Below are 19,411 nucleotides of genomic sequence, written 5' to 3' on the forward strand. Positions count from 1 at the left end.
CAAGTATTCATCTTTTAAATAAGCTGAATCACTGCTATTAAAATAAACTTGAAGCAAGTCCTCTGTTTAAGATTTTTTTTAAATCTAAGGTAGTAAACATTTTGCCTCTTAATGGCAGTGTTATCAAATATATGCCAAAGGATTTTTTTAATAAAGAAAAATTACATGAGATACTTTTAATACTGGAGTTCGGTTACAGTTATACATCTAAGCTCCTACAAATAATGATGGGCATCTCTCAGAGAAGCTGTGGCATGAACCCTTGTCCAGAAAGATCGTCATCTCCTAAGCAATCAACCCTCTCCCTCCCAGCTATATTTTGCTCCTTTTCACTATAGTGCACAATTTAACCATAATTTAGCTATGGTCTCAAAGCAATAGAAGATGCATTCTTTCTTTCTTTTTCCTTTTTCTTCTTTTTCTTTTTTTTTTTTCCCTCCTTTTTGCATCCCCATTTTCTTTTCTGTATTTTTGTGCCCTTCTGGTCTTAAATTTGGCAGAATTATATCCCAGAAAAGAAACTACTGCATTTCAGTCATGTCACCAGAAAAAAAAAACAAAAAAACAAAAACAAAAACATAGCATTATACCCATTACTGACATACTTGGTAGATTAGCAGGACGTGCAACATCACACCTCTAAGATGGATTTTTTTCTCCTCTCTCCATAATCCCTTTTCCACCCTCTCTCTGTTCTCAAAATCATGCTCTGGGAGCCACAGAATGTACCAAACATTATCAGGTTCAATCTACCTCTTCAAAGAATGTGTTAAAATATCTTTCAAAGAAACGTGTTTTTGTGGGTTTTTTTGTGTATTTTTTGTGTGTTTTTTTTTTCCCAAGGTGAAAAAAATATATAAACAAGAAACTAATTCACTCCCTTACTTCATGCATCGTAAACTTAACCAAAACAAAACAGAAAACCCAATGTTTAAAAGCAAAGAATTAAAACTACTGCTGCAGATTTCTGTAAGTCCATTTTCTCTGTACACACAAACTGCTCAACTACTGAGAAGGAAAAACAACCCCAATCCATTGTCAGAATGGATTCCAAGGGGAAAGGGGTAATGAAGGCTGCCATTAGTATCTTCTGAATTTGGTTATGTATATGGGTCTGCTCTTGTATATGATATATTTCTCTCTCTCTCTCTCTCTCTCTCTTCCGTTTTTCATATCCAAAACCTTTAAATGTTATTTTGGGACACAGCAGATTCCAGCACTTGGTGAACAGGATTCACAAGCTGTGACAAAACTCTGTCATCCTCTTCAGGGTGTAATTTTTTTTTCTTTTTTTTTTTTTTTTTTTTTTTTTTTTTTTATATACAGTATATGTATATATTTCTTATAGGTTTGGCTGTAGTGGACTGGCCATGGTTCAATTGGGACTATAGCAGTACATGGGTTGGGGACAGTCATTTTGGCTATGTACACATTCATAGTCGGTCCATGGCTTCCAACTAGTAGCGCTATTTCCGTAGGTCTAATACACAAACCTGTAAGAAAAATAAATACAGGAGTGGTACGTTATATAGTGTTATATATTTATACAATTCTGTCTTAAGCATCAGAACATAATCCATAAACCAGATCAAGCAAGTTTAATCACAAATCTATTATCAACTATTTGCTAATTAAAAAAAGACCAYGTGTTTTGTATATAAGCACCAAGTCAGACATGCTAAGGACAGTGTTACCTGACAAATTACTATGAGAATATTAGAAACATTTAATGCAAGTTGTTTGCTTTTTATTTAATGTTAAATGGCTGATAACCTACTTGAATCTAGTTTGTGAAATTCAGCAAAGTTAAAAATATTATGCGGGAAAATAATAGAATTACTGAACCATCTGAACTTACTGAACCATCTGAAGCACTTGCTCCAACTTTGTCTCCTGCTGCATTCCAGCAAACCTCAAAAATTCCTCCTGTTCCCCGATAACTGTGAACTAGGGCACCTGTCTGAAAAGGGGAAAAAAACAAAACATGCAATTACCAGAACAAAATTTACATGAACAAGTATAATTTGAAAAACATTTACAACTTCCCATTGCTTTTAAAAGTTGGAATTTTAAAAGTGCTTAGGATAAAGTTTTCCTCACAAAACACCCTCAATCCTGTTTGGATCTCTAGGCCTTTCAAGGGCAAAGCTGGGGGTTAYTGCAAGTATTTTCAATTATTAAAATGAACCTTTCAAAAAAAMCCAAAATATTCTATTTCCAGTTGAACGTGTAACTATTTTCGGTGTTTTTTTCCTGCAAGAATGCTAATAATATATATACAATTATTACTTTACCAAAAGAAGTATGTGATGTGGTGAAGTTCAGACAAAGCAAAACCAAACCAAGCAAACAAAAAACCCCAAAGATCACAGTACCAAAAAAATAACAGGTATTGGACTGCAAGCAACGCTCAGGCACTCGCTGAGAGAAACTATAAACGTACACACACTAACAAGAACAACTTTAGAATAAAAAGAAACAGAATCAGACAGTAACGGCCAAGCTCTTGGTAGCAAAAACATGCTGCTGCAAGGAAAGCTCTAAGAATATTAACAGAAAAGACAGAAAAATAAACTTCCTAAACAGAGACAGAAGAATTATACCTGCGTATTCCAGATGTGTACGCATTTATCAAAGGAACCACTGGCCAGGTACCTGCCATCAGGACTGAAAGCTACACTGTACACAGGTTCTTGATGTTTTGTCAAAGTATGAATACAAATTCCTCTGTCTACATCCCATAACCTAACAGTAGAATCAAAGGATGCACTGTCAAGGGAAAAAAACAAAACAAAAAACAGATTAATTACATGCAAATTTTGCATAGTTTTGTATTTAGTAGATACATACATGATTAAGTACCCTTAATCCAACACTTACCCATCCTATCCAACACCTACATGGTGTTGGAACACTCTATGAGCCTACATATATAGAGAGTTGAGCAAAACTAATGCTCATTTTCTTAGCAGGCCTTTAAAAACAGGATGAAAAAGTACCTTGCTAACATAAGATTGGCGTTTGGATTATTTGTTCCTGGACCTGTAGGACTCCATTTGATAGTATAAATTTCTTTGTTGTGTGCTTGTAAATCATGGACACAACTGTCTTGTTTCATACTCCAGATCTATGATGAAATAGAGGAAAACACAAAGCCATTTAATACAGTATCATACTAAAATACATTTTATATCTTTATCATTTGCAGAGTCTGACTTGCTACCTTTTTGGCCACTGCTGGATTTCATTCCCTAGGTATCCTTTTCTTTCGCTTAGTTATTAATACCTGAGGTGCTAATAAAGAGCACAAGTACAGCCTACAGAAACCAATCTGAACGTGCTAGCTGCAACCTGTGGAAAAGTGCTGGCATGTTAACAGATGCTAAAACAAGAAGACCAACATGGATATGATCTGTCTTAGCTGACAAAACAGAACAGTCCTGTTTTTAAATGAAATTCTTGCTATACAGATTGAGTGAAATAGAGAGATAGTGAAGTGTTTTTTTGTTTGTTTCCATACAAAGTAGTAGATGTTTCCTGCAAAAATTGCCATGGCATTTTGCTGGCTTTTTCAGGATTTGAACTGAGCAGGTGCTTGTTCAGTACTGTGCACAGAGGAGGAGCTCCTCTGGACTGAAACTCCCAAATATCYCTCAACAAAGAAAACAACATTGTTCTATAAAGATTTCATGCTGAGGTGGCCTCGAGGTGGCTAAAGTGGAGCTTTATCTACAAATAATTGGTCTTCCAATTAATCCTTAACAAAACGGAAAAAAAAAATTATTTCCAAAATGGTTTAGATTTAAAATATAATCCAAGAGATAACAGCTTCTCTGCAGAGAATTAGTTTTTAAAGAATGTAAGGCCATAAGTAACAYATGTTATTTCACATGCATAGCATTCACTTTGTGTATTTCTGTTTTACAAAACTTCAGAAACACACACATACACACACACAAATGCTAAGTTGGTGAAAGCTCAATGCCAAATTCCATCTGGAACACAAGCAGAACTGTAATACTGAAAGCACATTTACAGAAAAAGCAACCCTGGAGAGACTTTGGATTCGGTTTTCTGCTCCCCGTTGGCATCTCTCTGCTCACTGAGACACAGCACTGACAGCCCAAGCCCTAGGTTGGAAATCATTTCACCTCAGTTCAGCTGCTTCAGGATTAAACACCAGCTTAAGCCGGTTATTTTGACTCCATCCACTGCCAGTGGGTAACACTGACATTTTCAGAGGTTTATTCATCACTCTAGGCGTAGACACTTAAATTAAGAAAGAACAAATTGCTCTTTAGAGGTGCTAGACACCTTCTGTTGACTAGAGGTGTCTAGACATCTATCTTTAGATGAGAGACTTGATGTTTAAACATTTCTGTTCAGATAAGGTGACTTCCACTGCAGCTGCACGAGCGCGTGCCAGCGGAGGGGCTCTCTCTGACGACTCACTCAGCTGTTCCCCGTCTCTGAGGAAACAACGGTGAGACAGATGAAAATATCCTTCCCAGAGGCTGCCAGTGGGACAGCAATAATGCCACACCAAGGCTGGAACTGTGCCAGACAGAACGCTAAGCAGCCCCTAAGCAGGAAACATGAGGAGCAAYGGAAAACCATCTCTACGATGGAAAAGGGACAGGCCTGCATGCCTTGAACAACTTGAGTTTCTTCTGGTGCATCTAACCTGGTGGTATTTTTGTATGGACCTCTGGTCCTTCTCGAAGTCATATGTATGCATTACGTTACCCTCTGCATACACAAGTTTGCCCCAGTTCTACATGGCAGAATTTTGATTTGACGTGAAAAACTGCAGAATGACTCTTGTTGTATTGGTACAGCCTCTCAAGAAACAATATGGCCAGGATTTCAACTAGAAAAAGGGGGAAAACAGAAGAAAACCATCAAAGGAGCTAGTCACCCGTTCTTGCATGTGTTACATACCACAAATTACAATTTTTCTTTTTAACCCAAAACAAACAAGTAGTGTGAGAGGTTCATGATTAACGACCTGATTCTGTAAACACCTAAAGGCACCTAATAAATCATGCTCAGGGTGGCAGTCTGTAACAAGTTCTCTGGACCAGGCCTTGGCTCTGATTAACAAAGATTTGCTAGGAATGCCTAATCTTGCTAAAATAAAAACAACGAATATTGGAGGATATAGAAAGCACAGTGACACTTCTGTATTATCCAAGCCAACGGTGCACACTGGAAAATTCTGCAAAGACAAGGCAGTCTACAGCACCATCACCAGAACTCCAGTTACCTTTAGAGTCATATCATCAGAGCAGGACGCCAGAAGATTACCAGTAGGATCCCATTTGATTGCATTTACTTCATTCTAAAATTGAAGAGTGAGAATAAAGTTGAATATTCACTTTCATTATAAATRACAGAAAATGAGTTTATGAAAGATAGATGCTAATTATAAGTATGTGTATAATTATCAGTACTTTAACATTTAATTTGCATTCCTACTTCCACTTCAATAAAAACTTCCTTTTGCTGTCTATTCATCACATTTTTCCACGCATGTTCTTACACATCATTCCCTGTTCGCAGTCAAGTCTTACAGCTACTATCTTTCTCATTGCAAAGTTTGCTAATGATATCCTGGAACTGCTAAAAAAAGTCTGCATATGGCAAGGAATTTTTATTATTAGGTATTTTATAAAGACTGTAGTTCCCCTATAATCCTAACAAGAACTACTATCTCAAGCATACTGGGACCCCRACCTCTAATTAATAATAAAAATATTGCATAGCAACCACCATTTTCTGCTTAAAAACATCATATAGCAACCATGATTTTTCACTACTTACTGTGTGACCCTGGAAGGTTTTGATGGGCCTGTCTTGTCCTAATTTACAGACATGAATACACATGTCTGTACTGCAAGAGGCAAACGTGTTGTTGCTCTGCCAGTCAACATCTAATGCTGGTGCTAAAAAAAGAAAGACACTTAAAACTATGGTATGTATTCTGCAGGGGGTTGATGTGCAAATTTAGCGTGCAACAGCTTAGTACAAATGCCAACAGGAAGCAACTGTTAATTTACAACAGTTCTAAAGACAATCAAACACTTCAGTGCCATGAGAAATGCAGCTGAAAGAAATGAAACAAGATTTAATAGGAGACATTAAAACATGGAATATATCTGAAATGAAACACTTGCTCGGAATATAGTGCAGCTGGACAACAAGCTACAGTTAAGTCATCTAAAAACAAATCTCAAGAGTCAGCCTGAAGAATAGGTCGCCCCCCAAAGCTCAACACACTGCCATGCAGGAGATGATCACCACTAACAGTCCATGTTYGTGCTCATGGATAGGAGCCAGGAGAAGATTAATATATCTATATATTTTTCCCCCAGCTTGTTAAGCTGTGTTACTTGATCACAGGCCATATATTCCATTTGGTGAGGACGAGGACAGGCAGACAGCATGTGGAATCCAAGGCAAGTAAATCAAGCAATGACGGTTTTGACTGCTGTCAGGCCACCCAAAACAGTGTGAGTGGAAATGAGAGCCTTGAAGGCTCTCCAGTGATATATTCCTCATCCTCCCTGCTCCGTTTCCCGGCTGACTCTGGCAGGCTTTCCCAGTACGCAGCTGGATGTGTGGATGTGGACTAACACAGTCTGCGGCTGGTGAGCAGAAACCCTCAGCCCAACCTCTTGATTGGGCTACCACCGTACTAGACCAAGCTAGAAGTACCTGGATCACCTCATATGACTTCTATTTAACTGCAATAATATTGTGAGTTATGAAGTTAGAAAATCAAAACTACTCCATCCTTGCTTAAATTCATGAGACTGTAAACAGAGCAGTCAGTTCTCAAAGACTGTAAGATTTTTAAATGTTGTGAACAAATGCACTGAAGTTCAGACTTTTTGTTGTTTTTAAATTACTTTTTTTGTTGTTCTTTGGGAGATGGCAACCCAGAATCTGGGAAGGGAGAAAATAGTAATAATWAAAACAAAAATATCAAGACTTACCAGAATGAAAAGGAAACTGTTGCTTGGCTTCCCCAGTGTGGGCATCCCAAATAATTGTGGTCTGTATTAAATAGATAAATAAACAATAAAGGGACTTCCTGCAATTGCTAGTTTTCCCCCACTCCCACATTCAGATGTAGTAGATTACCAAGTCCACTCTCCATTTCCCAAACCTACTCATAATTAATGTATCTCTAGTGTTTGATCCATTACTAAAGAACATGCTGGAAGATATATTGTGTATAGTATTTACAACAGAAAAGATACAAAATATGCAGTAACATCCCACATTTGGGGTGGATTTTTTTTTATTTTTTTTTTCTTCTTTCCTCTTTTCTCTTTTTGGAGCCAAAGTTACTTCCTTACTCCTATTTATGTTCCCCTAATCCACTCCTCAACGCACAACTGCTTTTATTTCAAATACTTGTATAATGATATAACCTCCTTTGTCCCTAAGGAGAGCTTACTATAAACACTTAGGTTTTCATAAATAAGTYTCCAGGTTTTTAAGTATAGGTGTAATGTTGTTCCAAGCTCTTCTCTGTCAACCTTTCTGATAGATGGTTGATGCACAAAAGCCTATACAACAAAATTAATGTTTTATAACAGCTATATCATATAGTAACTTTCCTGACCCCCCTCACAGCAATCAATGACAATTCTGACACTGAATTCAGGGGGGATGTGAACTGACTGTGCACGTTATTTATGGAAAAGGAAGCAAAAGGTTGCATTAATGTTTTGCTAAAGCAGAGTACTTTCAGAAGTATCATTTCAGCTCTTTCAATGAGTTTTACTGACTGAAGCAATGAGGCTTCTCTTCCCTATGGCAAATTTTTCTGCAAAATAATGTTGAAATAACCTCCACAAAGACTTTAAGACTGGCACAGGCCAGCACAGCTGCCCACCCTTCTCTATGCTTTGAGACATACACTTTCCCTTTGCTTGTGCCAAAACAAGCATTTATGAAGCTGGGCACTGAGGCAAACCAGGTTAAGAACAACGCAGATAAACCAGCTACATAAACAAATGGAGGATAAAGTCCAAGACCTTTTCGTGGTATTGACAGCTAAATTATTGTGGAACTGTGGTCTATCCTGGGGTTGTTCTTATTAAGACAACACCAATGTCTGCCTTTGCACCTTGCATCAGTAATAAACTGAGGAAAAATTAAACAAGTATTTTTAATCTTGAACTCTTAAATCTATTCCCAATCACTGTGTGTCCTCACTACTGTTTATGAAATTTCCCACAATAGCAACAGCTTTGAATTTAAATACTTTGCAAGTCTTTACATTTGTTTAGATGCAGAAAATAAAAGACAGTTAAAGGATGCTCACCACAACTTTGCACTACTGTCACCTCCCCAGTTAGACTCCTATTTTTTTCCTATCTCTAGTCTATTTAATCACTCTTAGGCTGGATTGCTGTGCATCAGCAATCAGAATCCACTTCTCCAGTGAGATTTTTTTCTGAGGTTTTCCATCAAGTGCTTTACTAAATTTTGGATGACTTAGTTTTATGAAAGACTAATGTTGCTGTGTTCAATGCACTTGCTTTCTAACTAACTGGAAAGAGATGAAAGGACGCTAAAATCTAATGAATTAAAACACTTGACTGAACTATTGCAAAAAACCAAGAGAATTTAGGTAGCAGGGTAAGTTCTTTCTAAGTACATGTTTCTTKCTCTTGACTTTATTTCAGTTTAGTTGCTTTCTACATTATTAGATGTTTCCAATTAAATTAGAGCGGTGAAGTAAAGAATTTTAATTTTACCAAAGATCATCTCACCTTGTCCACTCCTGCACTTAAAATGAAGTTTCCTTTCTTGTTCCACTTTAACGCAAATATAGGACCTTTATGTTGCCCTAAGGTGCTGGCAAGATTACCTGAAAATTTATATTGATATGAATACATTAAAAAAATTAAAGTCACAATAAGGAAAATTTACTGGAAATTAAAAGCATTTCACTTACCATCTTTAGTCCATATCCTTGCAAACCCATCATAGGACCCAGTTGCTAGAAGTGTACCTTCACTCTGCCAGCAAAAAGGTTATTATTATTTTTACTGTACAAAGCAAACTGCAGGCAGAGGCGTCTGCATAAGATTAATGAAATTCACTCAGTACACTGCAGTTTACTATAAAGAAGTCTCCAAAGTACAACAGAAAAAAATTAAATGCAATCCAAAACTAGACATATTTTAAGAGCCATAGAAGAGGATGCATCAACACTGTTACTTCAACTTTCACTATACAAAACCACAGGTACAACTTTCTCAGAGCATTTTGAGCACCAGAGCTTCTACTTACGTTCCAATCCAGCGATGTCACATCTTTGTTGCTCGGTACATCCTGCCCTCCCTCTCGTATACAGTGTCGAAGTACCAGCTGTGTGGAGCCACTTGTGCTGTTTTCACTGAGGTTCCATATCCGTGCTGTTGAATCCCCAGATCTACAAAACAGTTGTGAGAATATAAACACCTTTCTCTATTCATTTCTTTCAAAAAAGGTTCGCCTTCATCAGCACAGTGAATGTTATAGTAAAACCAAATTAGATGGCAGCGGGGAAGGTTTTATTTTAATTTATTACCATAAGCATACAAAGTATGTCAGCAAATGCTGATACGTTTTACTTGAGGACACACGTTTTCCCGGATGGCTGTGCTTACAAATGTGAATGAGTTTGTTTTTCTGTCTGTACTTGTCTRTTTTTTCTCGATTTTTGAAAGCATGCCAGCGTTCATCAAAAGGCATCCAAACCATACCAGTAGCTGGACTCCTCCAAGCTCACAGACCAGAAGAAASAGGCCAAAGGGAAAATAAGATCAAAAATTGATGGCAGAACGGCAGAAGCGAAACTGGAAATATTATGACCAGCAGATAGTAGACCCTGTTGGCAAAATCCAGCCCAGGGATGTGGTGATAAACACCCTGTGTTAGTTGACATACATACCCTGAGGCCAAGAGGTCACTAACGGGATTCCAGGCACAGATGAACACTTCAGATTCGTGGCCACGCAGCACCACTGCCTTGTTGGGAGGGATTTCAACATCTCCATCTACTTCCATCATGTCCGTGTGATTATCTGCATTATGGGAAACAACAGTAGAGAGAAGGGGATTTTAATATTTTGAGATAATACGTTTTAACTACTGTATGATTAACATTCTTTGGAATTGAGCACAATAATTAATTCACAATACCACAGACGGAGATWTGGACAAAATCTCCTGTACCTTTGTTTTTTAAGATCCAATTTACTGATGAAACTTACTAAGAAACCTTATATTATTTATGGCAAGACAYCTTCCTTCTAAATGTCAGTACCTACATATATATGCTGTTGAAAAACTGAAGCCAAAAGGTATGTTTTGCCATGTTAAAAATATATATATCTATATAATGACTTTAAAAGTATTCCTAATTTGTCAGACAWCATGCTGCACAGAACAGCATGCTAGTTTTCTATCTGCTCTTTAAAAGACATGAATGATGTATTAGTTGTTAAAATTTTCTTTTCAGCAATGTCAATAAAATGCAGGTTGAAGTTTTTTTGAGACACTTTATTTAACAAAATAATTTTAATTAATATAATCACTTTTGGTGATAAGGCAAACTGATAGCAGCTTTTTAAAATGCATTGGCAAGTAYTGTGGCAATATATAGTATTTTTGTGTGGAAGTACTGTTGAATCCATATTGTTTTACAAAATATACTGTGGGTAATTCATCTGACAGAAGTTTTCCTGCCCCCTACCATCAGTGATTAGTTGTACTACTAAAAATAAATTCACATAGAAAATAAATGCAAAAGAATATAAACATTGCTAAACAGTCACCTGCTTATTCATTCTGGATAAAGCAAAAATCATCACAATTATAGTTTAATGTAAAATTAAGGCTTTCTGTCACTCTTTGTATATGTGAGAAAACCAAAAAGGCTATTAGAACGTATATATTTTTATAAAACACTGTTTCACTTAAAGAGAATCCATGTCTGTATAATTTGCTGCACTAGCCAGTAGGGGTTGCTGGTATATCATGTTTAACAGTAACTGTTACGTCTTAGGTTACTGTATACAACTTCCAGTTAACAAGGAAACGTTCTTTAGAGATTTTTAAATGTAAGCATCAAAGAACAGAGCTTCTTCGTTTAAATCTAAGATTATCTTTCCAAGTGTATTTATTGTACATAATAATGAAATCCACCTGCAAAATGCAAAGCATACACACAGCTTGATATGAGCATTCTGTCAGAAATGCCTCTGCTTCAGGTGCTTCTGTGCTCTTCTGTTATTCTCCATTTAAAACAAGAATTTTAAATTTGGGCTTCCAGCATGTTTGCAAAACCTCATTTTAATATCTTTTTCTTCCCATCATAAGCCTGATTTTAAGTTATGTTCATTTGGCCACTGATGATAAATAAAAATCCTTTGTGAAAACTTTCATATGGYAGGAAAAGAGCAGAGAGAGAGTCCCTTTGGAAGAGAGACTCTGTTCAAGGGCATACTGTGAATTACTGCACGCAGGAGTCCACCTCCTCCTGCCCTACAACAGCCAACATCCAACCAGGGTCAGCCCAAGGCGAGACACTATCTGCTAGAGCATCACTTGCCCAACTCCAAGCTGCAGGGTCACAAACACCCACGTACAGTTGTCTCACAGCACACAAGCTACTACTGAGGCTTTGAAGAGCCCCCATGCTAAAGGAAAGGCAACGACGACACCGAGGAGAAGTTCATTTCTGTCTCCGCTTACTTGCTATAGTATGGGCTCCGTTCTCCTCTCCGTTTGCGGTGTTCTCCCCATTTTTGGCTGATCCCTGTTGGTTGGTGGCGGCGGCAGCGGCGGCGGCTGCCGCCTGTTGCTGGGCCAGTTTGTCCCGGTAGGCCTGTTGTCTCGTCTGCACCACATCAGGCATCACGGCATCTATCAGCGAGAGAGACTCTATCGGCCTACCATCAAACAAGGTACCATCCTAATTCACAGTAGGGGGAAAAAACAGAGAAGACAACACCAAGTATGAATTAACATGGCCGGCAAAAACCCAAAGGAAAATCAAAGATTTTTATTTCATACAATAAATAGTCAACAGTTGCCAAAGGGCGCTGGAAGCAAAACCCTCAATATCTCATCATTTTTGTGGTTAGGACTGGAATTTTAGACTARAGTTAAGTGGCCATCATAAATTTGTTAAAAAGCCACTGCAGACCTCTGGCAGGGGTTCTAGGACCCAAAGTTACACGCTTTGCATTTGCAAAATTCTGTAAAGCTCAACTCTGTAAGCTATCTATGAACATGATTTCAAACATGAGTGGCTGCAACAAAATCTAATGGTTTGTTTGAAGAGCTGCAAACATTGCAAGTCAGGTCACTGGCTTGTGAAGTTATTCTATCTTATTAAACTAATACTTTCCATAAACACATTATCTAGAGAGTTGACTAGTTTTCCTTCTTATTTTAAACAGTGCTGGCACGCCTGCAAATAGCAGAGAATTTTATCCTGAAATGGACAAGACTCAGTTAAAAATACCCTTATACATTTACTAGGGCTTTGTAAGGATCTATTCTGGGGATCTAGAAGGACTCCTTGTGATAAATATAGGCTCTCCCTTCCACTCTGATAACTTGCTTTATTTTTCTGAGGCTTCCTAATGGAAAGAATTTGTTTCACTGGGACTGAGAAAAATATGTATCAACAGAAGACACAAAGGACACTGGAAAGACAGCAGAATTAGTGAAAAATCTGTTTTTGCCTGTAAAATAATACAAAGGCTAATAACCCCCGGACATAAACATGAATGGAAATTGAGGGTATCTGCAGTCTCAGTCAGTAAGATACATAACTTTCTGTACTGAGAAGAAAATCATTTTAAAATCAAGTTTAATAGATTCTGCTCAGCCTAAATTAGCCGGTAGAGGCAAAAGACAAAGCAGCACAGACCTCTTTCCTACCACACAGAAACCCCCTCCTCTATCTGCCATTCCTTGCCTTCCCTGGGCCCTCATTATTCCATTACAAAGAGGGGCACTTAAGGCAGAGCACAACTGGCTCCCACAAGCCTATGGAACAGAAATCAAGAGCTTGTTYGTCTCAACTGTTACTGCATTGCACTTTTCTGGATTTACTACAACATTATAGTAGGGTAAAAACTCTACAGACAACGGACCTTTAAGCAATGAGCCAGAACACCATGCCTGGTGTTGTGTGGCTGCACTGGGCAGAACCCCTACCCAGTTATGTCACTCCATTCTGGTTCCACCACTGGAGTCATGGTGAACACCAGCAGTAAGGAATCTGAAGTAAAAGTAAATAAATAGGATACAAGAAAGTTAAGAAAAAGCACTAACAGTCAAACTTACTGCAAGCAAGGACAGAATGTGCCTACAGGCAAAGCCTCCTTACCTCGTTAATACTGACTTCTGCCTCTACATACTGCAGCCCTTTCTGGATGATGGAAATCAGAGCAGCTGGTGGCACCAGAGCACCGTTTATATTAGACTGGCTGATATGGCTCTCTATGCCAAAGGTAAATGCTGAATGGGAAAACCCTGAAGACAAGGCAAAAACGTCAGAATTGATGGACACACGGACATCGCTGCTTCTCAAGCTACTGTGAAATCTGCTGTTTACAAATCTAAGCAAGTTAATACAAAATTATAGCAAGCTTATGAACTACGAGAAACTCATTCAAAACCTTCTAAACATAGTTAAGTTTATTTCCTCTTATATGTTTCTAGTTAACATGAAAAAAGACAAAAACTAGGTTTGTATATACACACAGAGCAATTATTAATTCTGATGTTCTTAGCAGCAAAACATGTGGTTAAGTATAAAAGGATAAAACATGTAACATGCAATAATTTTACCCATAATTTTACAAAAATTTATACATTACATATAAACTCCAAGATTCACATATTATTTTCCTGCACTCATTTATTACTCATAAAAAGAAAATGAATTAACTTCACAGTACATTTCTCTCATAATTGTGTATACTTTGGCAATTAGAAGTACATCGGTATCATTCACTGCTAATGGTGTGGGAAGCACGTAATGGTGTGACACGAGTAGTAGCTGGCTATTTATTTGATTGCCCTAAAAATGCAGATTTTACCTAGGAAAAAATAATTCTTTCAGCAAAATAAGATTACTCTCATCGAAATGTCTCTGGTTAATGATGATCGTGTTGAAATATAAACAAGAGAATTACTTCTTCTAAACCTAGGAAGTATCTACAACATTACTCTCTAAAGCCAGAAGTCTGTTCTGTGCCAATATGAAAAATAAATACATTAAAGGCTGATCCTTTTTCATTATCAAAAGGGTGGAACCTTCCTTCAGGTCAGTGATACTGCCAAATACACTAGGACAAAATTTGAAAAGCAGATGGAAGTGAGAAACCCTGTTAAACTGCTTGCCTGGAGCAGAGAATTCCCCTGAGCCACCAAAACATTTGTCACGGCATTTCCTCCCCCCTTCTCAGATTCATTTCTTCACATAAACCTAATAATTTGAACGGCTACCGCATGAGGGCTGATTTCACTAACTTAGGTGAAGGATTCCTACTCCAATGGGTTTTTTCAAAAGGCGGCCTAACAGGAGACATTTCAGTCAAGCACATTTGAGAGAGAAGTCTAAAGCCACCAAACAAAATTGAGAAGCTACAGGCGGATGTTGAAGCAACAAGGTACCACACACATTAAGGCTGATCCCATACACTGCTACCTGAAGACCCCRGGTTATTTTTTCTTTAATACTTGGATTTGTTAAAGTTATTGTTACGATCGTGTTCCCTCCTGTGAGCTGGCAATCATCGTTCCTCAAGGCACTGGGACATGCCCTCATTTTCAGTCATCTCAGCTTTTGGAAGTTTTTGAATTGTCTAAGGGAATGCTAAAGTGTTCTTGCGTTCCACATGGCAGGAAAAAAGCTGCTTTGCAAGCCTGACATCATTCAACTCTCTTTTGCTCTTACTACTAAGTAGCAGGAGACTTCTGCTATATCCTCCCAGAAAGCATCCTGCAGGGAATCTTTAGGGAATCCAAGAGTCACTCCTGTAAAAAGGAGATCTGTTTATTTGTATTTAGATTCAAATGATGASTCACATGGTCTCAACAGCTATTTCTTCCTTGGAAATATAGCAAAACCTGCAGAAATTTTATCATGCAAGAGCAGCTCGCAGGACCATCATCCTGAGTGCTTCAGAAAATAATGGTGCTTCTAAGAGCTGTCATTTTTTTCCAAGTGGCCCCAAAGGATAGGGTGCAAAGYGTCACTTCCATCCAGCAGATAAAAACATTCTCTAACAAAAGCTTTTCTAGCAATTGAGTGGGTCCTTATTTGGTTGACTGCCATCTAAAAACTCCAAATGACTAAAACCAATTAAGTTAGAGGCAGTAACTTGGCAGGAATTCATTCCCTGTTCAGAAGACTCACCAAGGAACAGTTCAGACAGAAGTACAAACCTACTGTCAATACAGTAAAACAAGTTTTCATTCAATAAACCAGGCAGATGAATACCAAATAAATTATGCATTAATAACCAGAACTGAGTAACTCACCTGACTCTTGCAAGTATCTATATACCAGGAAGTTAACCTCATCACTGCTTATACTCATCTTTATTCCCAGTTAAACCATGAGGTCACAACAAAGGACACAACCCTGAAAATGAAAAAATAGGTCGATTAAACATTTTCAGCAATTAATGCGTGTTCCTCAAAAAAGCTGTTTATAAAGCAAATGACTTCTTGGCAGCATTGACAATCATTTCATTTCACAAGACAAATAAGCCCACCACAATCCTTGTCTCACCACACCACAAAGGTAACTTAAATATCAAAGGTCCATATTCTCAATTGCATGACATTATTTCAATGTCATGACATTATTTCAATGTCATGCAATTGAGAGTTACACCAAACATATGTTTTCACTACATTATCACTATGCAATACATTTTTCAAGATTTGTAAAGAGGCGCAAGATGGGCTGAAACACGACATGTTCACAGAAACTCCAAATACTTCCACTGAAAATTACAGAATATACTGATCATACGCTTTGCAGAAGTGATCCATAAAGTTTGTGACAAAGTTTAAAGAGAGCATTTTTGTTAGAATTCCTTCAAGGTTCTAACAGAGTCTTGAACAGAAAAGAAAGAGTCCTATTTGATGTTAAGCCTCACTTTTGAGAATTTTTTCATGACTCCTGAGTATAGAAAAAACGCTTTCTGTTTTCATGTTTTTAATTTGACATCAAGTAAACACGTAAAACCTTCAGCTTCGAGAACAGAGTGTGAAACACAATCCATTTCCTATCTAATACTGCCTGGCACTTTTCAGCAGGAGACCTCCAAGCTTCTCATTCAGTTGCCTTCTACGAAAGCCAAGTGAAAGCAGCTAAGTGACCTTCCCTAGGTTACTTATGTCCTAAGTGAGAAGTATGACCTAGATTGTGCGTAACAAGGGACGGGAGAACAGGTTGTTGTGACGCTCCGAGTGGAAAGTTTGCACTGCGACCTCTGCCCTCGACGTCTGCACGGCCGGGTCACTCGATACGTGCGCAGGAAGCGGGAGGCAGGAGCGCAGCAGGGAGCAACAAGAACCTCCGAGAGCATTAAAAAAGGGACAAGTCGCACAAAGCTTTACATATTCTTTCCGGGCAGCTTTTTTTTTTCCCCTAACAAGATTTCTGAAGGAAACAGGACAAAGCCATGCTGCTTTATGGATAGGAAATGYCAGCAAAAAAAGGGCAATGGACGGAGTCCAAAGGCAGTTCGGGGTGGAAGCACCTCCGTCCAGCACGGCCCTGGCGAGGGTTAGAGCTGGGATCATCACGCACGGGAAGGGGGGACTTGGAAGGGGAGTGGGACAGGAGCACTGAGCTCCATCGGGAGAGCAGCTCTACCCTCCTTACAAAAAAGGAGGGTATAGAAGACCCTCCTTGAAAGGAGGGTATAGAAGACTTTTCACGTTATGCATATAAAGAAACAGTAACTCTTGTTTCATTGCCTATTACAGATCTTAAAATCTCCCTGCATCACCCAAAAGGAGGCACACAGAAATCGCACACGAGCACGACTGCCACARGAGAGACAAGGGCTCCCCACGCACTCCCAGTCCAGCTGCTCGACGCGCCACACAAACCCATCTGCCTGGGGTTATTTAGCCCAGTAACTCGATAAGAAAACTAAAGTTTTACTTGCCGGTCAAAAGCGCTATTCCCCCCGCCCAAGTCAAAGGAGAAAACCGTCTCCAGGTGGGTTCCTTAGAGAGCTGTAGGTGAAGGTGAAGACCAGCCCGGCCGCTGAGTGAAGGCAAAGCCGCCTTCCTGCCTAGCTGCCCAGAGGTGGCAGTGCAGCACCAACTTCTGCATGGGAACCACTCGAAAAACACAAAAATACATTAAATAAATACACAACTCGGCTGATGAGGACGTGCAAGTGGAAAGGGCGCAAAAGTTTCTAGTTTCTTACCCAGATATTACTTTATGCTTCTTTTGAAGTGCCTGTGCAAGTCTTGCGCAACTGCCTGGGGCATTAACCCTTCCGAGGGTTAAGGATGAGGCCGCCACGCGCGCAGGACACAGGGAAACCAGGAACTGCCACAGGAACCGGCCAGCCCAAACAACCCCCTTCCCTGCCCGAAACCAAGAGGGCAAATTCGAGGGAAAACGCGGCGGCAGGGGAGGTGAGAGGGGGGTCGGCAGCGCTCTCCCCTTGCAACGCACCTGGCTGCCGAGGCTGCGAGCGGAGATGCCCCAGGAAAGGGGTCCTTGAGGGAAGGGGAGCAGGGCTCCCCGAGGAGCGAGCGCTGTTATTCCAACTACTGGACACCCACGGCCACCCCCTGGCTTCATGGTGGGTGTCTGCCAAAGAAAACCAGCATCACGGAGGAAAGAGCCCGGGCAAGCCATGAAGCGCGCAGCGCCCTTCTCTGTAACGCTGCGACGAGGCCCCGGCTTGGTCTGCGAGATGGAACGGGACAGGGAAGACGCTTGGAAGGCGACATCAACTTRAATGGAAACAGAAACACGAATGGAAGAGGAAAGACCAAAATGGACAGAAAATCAGAGGTGGAAAAATATATTGGTCCTCCACATACACATGTGCCCACGAGTGTACGCGCATTTACAGACGCAGATTTACTTTAACAATGCCTACTTTAATAATGCCTTCCCAAAATATTTTCAAGTGTTTACAATTGCATATCACAAATACAGGCTGAAAATGTAAACAGTCACTTAAGAATATATATATTAAAAAAAAAAATTACATACATACAGATTTCCTGGCCCTGCCTGAAACTGTAAGCTTTGTTCTGAAGACTTTAACGCGTGACTATAATTTAGCGGATGTAAATACACTAAATTATAAATGCACTAAAATGTGGATTTACAAGAAACACAGAAAAGCAGGGTGAAGCCCACAACTGCTTCAGTTCACAGGACACTTCCCAAGGAAACCCGCTTGCCCCTAACTCTTGGTGGGCATCTTGGAGCAGCACCGGAGCACATTGGTTAGATCCCTACAGGCAAAGGCTAGACCAGGAACTGCTCATAGACATTCGGTCTGCAGGATGAGACCAGAAATAATCCAGATCAACTCACTGGACGCGCACACACGCACTCCCAGGGCAGCCGAGGCACGGGCTGTTTTTCTGCTCCCCTCCTCAGGCATCTCAATAGCACTTACAGAGGCACAGCTGAAAGCTCAAACATTATCCCAAAAGCCCAATTCAGAAAGGTAACAAAAGACAAAATTTTCCAAACGACTCTGATATTTTTAAATTCCAGCCTAGGGCATGTCATCTTTTTTTTTCTATAACAATTCCAGATTCTTCTTTGAATTTGCTACAACAGCTTTATGAGGGACTGTGGCTGGTTCAGCTCTGGTGAGCATTTTTTCAAGCCAGAGCGATAAAATCTACACTAGTCATTTCGCACAACAAAATAAAGTCAAGATAGCAGAAGTGTCACAGGATCGATACGTACTGCTTAAAACTAAGCCACCTCAGAAGGTCTGTTTTTAGGCTGATTGCACACACTTCCCTGAAATACTTGGAAACGCCAGCACGCCAAGAAAATTTAATCATGGTGTGGGTGACCTATTGCATAAAGCAGAAATTGCTCTGTGTGGGGGAAAGAAATATATACATGGTAAAGCCCTCCCTGTGTTCATAATCCCAAACCACCAGCTGCAAACACTGGTGATCTGCTGGATCCTCCTCTTGGAGGACAAGCCTATGGCTTATGATTCTCTACTGAATAAGAGACAGTATTAACAGTGAGGTATCCCAGGACCCCTTCATTCAAGAAACATTCTATTTTCACAGTCTTAATATTTTTCATAAGAAAGGTATTTCAAAAGACAAGGGTTTTAATGTCACCACAGAAAGTCCC

The 19,411-nt window shown here is 39.4% G+C and overlaps 1 protein-coding gene across 3 annotated transcripts in view; it reads right to left on the reverse strand.

Moving 5' to 3' along the window:
• Positions 1-864: 864 nt before the first annotated feature.
• TBL1XR1 (transducin beta like 1 X-linked receptor 1) overlaps positions 865-19,411 on the reverse strand; it is a 95,067-nt gene continuing 76,520 nt past the window's right edge. For 2 of the 3 annotated variants that reach the window (XM_026045181.1, XM_026045182.1), the window contains 14 exons: positions 15,571-15,673; positions 13,409-13,554; positions 11,761-11,980; positions 9,956-10,088; positions 9,313-9,454; positions 8,975-9,038; positions 8,790-8,887; positions 6,999-7,059; positions 5,824-5,945; positions 5,267-5,341; positions 3,000-3,127; positions 2,604-2,769; positions 1,859-1,960; positions 865-1,493 (listed from right to left, as the gene is read on the reverse strand). In XM_026045181.1, coding sequence (XP_025900966.1) covers positions 1,467-1,493; positions 1,859-1,960; positions 2,604-2,769; positions 3,000-3,127; positions 5,267-5,341; positions 5,824-5,945; positions 6,999-7,059; positions 8,790-8,887; positions 8,975-9,038; positions 9,313-9,454; positions 9,956-10,088; positions 11,761-11,980; positions 13,409-13,554; positions 15,571-15,628 — 1,542 coding nt within the window. In that variant the 5' untranslated portion in view covers positions 15,629-15,673 and the 3' untranslated portion in view covers positions 865-1,466. Of the gene's footprint in view, positions 1,494-1,858; positions 1,961-2,603; positions 2,770-2,999; positions 3,128-5,266; positions 5,342-5,823; positions 5,946-6,998; positions 7,060-8,789; positions 8,888-8,974; positions 9,039-9,312; positions 9,455-9,955; positions 10,089-11,760; positions 11,981-13,408; positions 13,555-15,570; positions 15,674-19,411 lie in introns of those variants that run through there. The other variant, XM_026045183.1, reaches the window with a different exon arrangement.

This window comes from Nothoprocta perdicaria, unplaced genomic scaffold (assembly GCF_003342845.1).
Source record: "Nothoprocta perdicaria isolate Ctin4 unplaced genomic scaffold, notPer1 scaffold_4, whole genome shotgun sequence".
Lineage (NCBI taxonomy): Eukaryota > Metazoa > Chordata > Aves > Tinamiformes > Tinamidae > Nothoprocta > Nothoprocta perdicaria.